The following is a 4,323-nucleotide window of genomic DNA, read 5'->3' as shown; positions in this document are numbered from 1 at the left end:
AAAAATAAAAAATAAGTACAAAGTGTTTGTTAGGTGTTAAGCCTGTGTTTAAAAATGCTTAAAATATGTTGTATGTTGAAGGCATACTGCAAACCGCATGCATATCTGCGAGCAACTTCATACTGGACATGGAGACATGAGAATGGTATCCATGAGTTAAATGGCCTCATTGTCAAAGTATCCCTTTAAAAGACAAAGTGATTGTGTTGAACTGTGTTTGGGAAAAAAAGATAGACAGGGTTTTAAAAGGATTTTGTAGGTGGCTTAACTTACCCTGTCCCGCAGCTCAATTTACCCCATACCCGGGATAAGTTGTGCCAAAAGACCACCTTTTTTGAACAAGCTATGTTTTCAAAACTGTTATGTTTACATAAATTCAGAGTTTTTTTCCATGGATACACAACATCCTGAAATATATGTAGATATCTTTATTTCCCCTGACAGAGTGATGCTGAATGTAAAAACTGGCTCAACTTACCCCACTCTCCCCTACTATGGGGTACATTTCCATCAACAAACACAACGTTCTGTACTAAGAGACTAGCAAAGAGCTAGAACAGAAGTTGCCTATTTGTGCAATGGCTTTCACATATATAGACAAGGCAAACTTGCACAGAGGATGTGGAGAGAGTGAGACAGAGAGATAAGCCATCTCTCGCTCTTAACAATTTGAGATGGTAGTGGCAGTTGAACAGTTTCAGGCAAACTTGACACTTCAGTCATGTTAGACAGAAACCACCATGGCTAATAATCGAAAACAATTGCCAGTTTGGAGATGGCTTTTACGATTTATTAAAGCGTCAGGAAGCGAGGCAGAGAAGTAGAGGCATGCTAAGAACGTTCTCTGAAGGTTTTTGCTAACGTATATTCAGTAGAATGTTCCCCAAACTGGGTCCTGGGGTCCCCCCTGGGTGCACGTTTTGTTTTTTGCCCTAGCACTACACAGCTAATTAAAATAATCAAAGCTTGATGATCAGCCGATCTCCTGACAACTGATACAAAGGAATGTTCTTGCAACATTCTCATGAAACATGTCTAGAACATTAATATTTTATATTCTGCGAACACGGCAACCATGTTCTGTGTATGTTTGGTGTAACGTTGATGGAATATTCTCCTAAATTTCAATCATGCTGTAACTCTGAATTTCCAAGATATGGAATGAATAGAGTCCTAATTCGTAATGCCTCTTTGCCTTGTTTCTTTGCAGTGTTGTACACAGGAATTCAGAGCCAAAGTGGATAAAGTGTCAGAAGCAGAATCTCAACTGTCAAGATGACCAATTCTAGCAGCAGCCCCGGCTACTGCCCTCTCATCCAGGCCATGGTGAACGCCAGCGTACCCTCCAACTCCTCGGCTGAGGTGGGGGCTCTGAGCCTGGCCACGGTGTGTCTCCACGGCCTGGTCTCCTCCTTCGGCATCCTGGAGAACATCCTCATCTTGGGGGTCGTGGGTTTCCGTGTCCGCCGTACCGTCATCAGCGTGTGGATCCTCAACCTGGCTGCCTCGGACCTCCTGGCCACGGCGTCACTCCCCTTCTTCACCATCTTCCTGGCCCGCGGAGCCACCTGGACCCTGGGCACCACCTTCTGCAAACTCCACTCCTCCGTCTTCTTCCTCAACATGTTCGTCAGCGCCTTCCTGCTTGCGGCCATCTCTCTGGACCGCTGTCTGGTGGTTCACAAGCCCGTCTGGGTCCACAACCGGAGGAACGTGCGGCTGGTCGGCAGGGTATGTGGAATCATCTGGGCCCTGGCTGTGCTCTGTACGGTACCGTACTACCTATTCCGGGATACTATTCATCGGCATGACGGGCGGATCATGTGTTACTATAACTACGCCCAGTATCTCCCTGTTAGGGAGTTTGACCTAAAAGAGCTGTGTGAGGCACGCCAGGATGCCCTGGCCTTCTCTAAGCTCCTCCTGGCCTTCATTCTTCCCCTGGTGGTCATTGTGTGGAGCTATGTCTCAGTGACCATTAGTATCGCGCGGCGTGGCCGCAACCGGCACCCTTTCCGCTTCGTTAGACTAGTGGTAGCGGTGTTGATGAGCTTTGTGGTCTGTTGGGCTCCATACCATGTCTTCAGTGTCCTGGAGGCTGTAGCTCAGTATCGACCCTCCCTCCGGGGCCTCGTGGCCAGCGGCCTGCCCCCCACCGCCAGCCTAGCCTTCCTCAACAGTGTGCTAAACCCCATCCTCTATGTGTTCAGCTGCCCGGACCTGTGCCATAAGATCAGACAGTCCCTTGCGGCAGTAATGGAGAGCGTGCTGGCGGAGGACCTAGGGGAGTGGTCACGGCGACAAAGCACGCAGAGATCTTCCATCAGTACCTCAGAGCTACTGCTGAGGGGGAGGAGGTCCCTCAACAATGCCCCCAGCCTGAGAGGAAGAGACTCCAGGGCGGAGGAGGAGGCGGCACAGAAGACGAAGGAACCACACCCTGCTAACTGAGGTGGTGTTTGTGTCAATGACGGTTCCGGTGCCAAAGCCAGGTTCGCGTCTAGTTTCTGCAACAGTGGGATACATAATGATCCATTTATAAATCATTGCATTTTGAATCCGTGTTATGTACAGCATACACCCAGAAGGATTAAGGGATATATCTTGTGTGTTTTGCAATGGTTTCAGTAGTGTTAAACCAAAGGCTCAGCAATGTGCTAGTATGCTTTTATATTTGCTTGTTGCTTTTTTACGGTACCCATTCCAAGTAAGCTCTGATGCACCCCTGTTCAATTGCAGACTTGCCTGCTAATGTAAATGGTGACCCACTGGTCTCGCTCTTAGTTATTGATGGGAAAAGTCCACTGGGGCAGACATGCTTGACCCATGTCTTCTACGACTTGCTGTACATATCATTGTGGAATCCTTGACACATATTTTTAATCTATCCATTCTCTTGGGTATTATTCCTAAGGTGTGGAAGGTGGCCCTTGATCTCCTGCTCCACAAAGGTGGTGATCCCTGCTATCTTCGTAATTATCACCCAATCTCAAAACTTTCATGTCTAGCGAAGATATTAGAAGTCTCTGTAAATTCTCAGCTGCTGTCCTTTTTTAGATGGAAAATCTATTCCGAATGCTCACCAGTCAGGCTTTAGGCCAGGACAGAGCACCATCTCGGCTGCTTTATATGGTTAACGCACTAGACAGGAAACTGCACTGCACTGCCCTTTATATTGATCTGTTGAAAGCATTCGATAGGGTTGATCATGCACTCCTGCTACGGAGGCTATCCGAAATTGGTATAGACCAACTGGCCTGTAGCTGGTTCAAAAATGATCTGCACGACAGAAGTAAACACCTTCCTAATATTGATTTGCATGCTCTTTTGCCCTCAGAACAGCCTCAATTCGTTGGGGGATGGATTCTACAAGGTGTCAAAGCGTACCACAGGGATGCTGGCCCATGTTGACTCCAATGCTTCCCACAGTTGTGTCAAGTTGGCTGGATGTCCTTTGGGTGGTGGACTATTCTTGATACACACAGGAAACGGTTGAGCATGGAAAAACCCATCAGTGTTGCAGTTCTTGACACAAACCGGTGTGCCTGGCACCTACTACGATACTCCGTTCAAAGGCACTTAAATCTTTTGCTTTGCCCATTCACCCTTTGATTGGCACATATACACAATCCATGTTTCAATTGTGTCAAGGCTTAAAAATCTTTCTTTAACCTGTCTCCTCCTCTTTATCTACACTGATTGAAGTGGGTTTAACAAGTGACAGCAATAAGGGATCATAGCATTCACCTGGTCAGTCTATGTCATGGAAAGAGCCGGTGTTTGTAATGTCTTGTACACTCAGTGTCTGTCTGCTGATGTAGTTCAGTCAATTTTTTTTTTTACATAACCAAGGAGTGCCACAAGGCTCAATACTATGCCTTTTACTGTTCACTATTTACATTAATGTTTGTCCCTGAATAATAATAATAATAACGTGCTTACATCTCTATGCGGATTCGTTATTTAATCATGTGCCCCATCAGTGCAGCAGGCCGTTCGCGACCCTCGGCTTTGATTCAATTCAAGAATCGCTCACCGATCTTAAATTAGTGCTAAATGTTGATAAAACCAATTTTTTTTTTCAGGTATTGTGAAATTTATCCTAAAGACCTGCGTATCTGTACCTTGAGAGGAGCCCAAATTGAGCTAGTTCCCCAATGTAAGTCTCTACGGTGCCTTCGGAAAGTATTCAGACACCTTGACTTTTTCCACATTTTGTTACATTACAGCCTTATTCTAAAATGGATTAAATAAAACAAATCCTCTGCAATCTACACACAATACCTCATAATGACAAGGCAAGAACAAGTTTGTAGAATTTTG

General features: G+C 45.8%; 1 protein-coding gene across 1 annotated transcript; it reads left to right on the top strand.

Annotated features, from left to right (window-relative positions):
- The first annotated feature begins 1,141 nt into the window (after positions 1–1,141).
- LOC120030671 (prostaglandin D2 receptor 2-like) lies at positions 1,142–3,292 on the top strand. The gene has a single exon (XM_038976112.1). The coding sequence runs from the start codon at positions 1,276–1,278 to the stop codon at positions 2,449–2,451; it is 1,176 nt and encodes a 391-aa protein (XP_038832040.1). The 5' UTR covers positions 1,142–1,275; the 3' UTR covers positions 2,452–3,292.
- Positions 3,293–4,323: the final 1,031 nt, after the last annotated feature.

This window comes from Salvelinus namaycush, chromosome 36 (assembly GCF_016432855.1).
Source record: "Salvelinus namaycush isolate Seneca chromosome 36, SaNama_1.0, whole genome shotgun sequence".
Taxonomy (NCBI): domain Eukaryota; kingdom Metazoa; phylum Chordata; class Actinopteri; order Salmoniformes; family Salmonidae; genus Salvelinus; species Salvelinus namaycush.
This window is presented reverse-complemented; position numbering and strand designations above follow the sequence as displayed.

Excerpts from the sequence above, each read along its gene's own strand:
- LOC120030671 (XM_038976112.1), top strand. The coding sequence starts at position 1,276 with ATGACCAATTCTAGCAGCAGCCCCGGCTACTGCCCTCTCATCCAGGCC.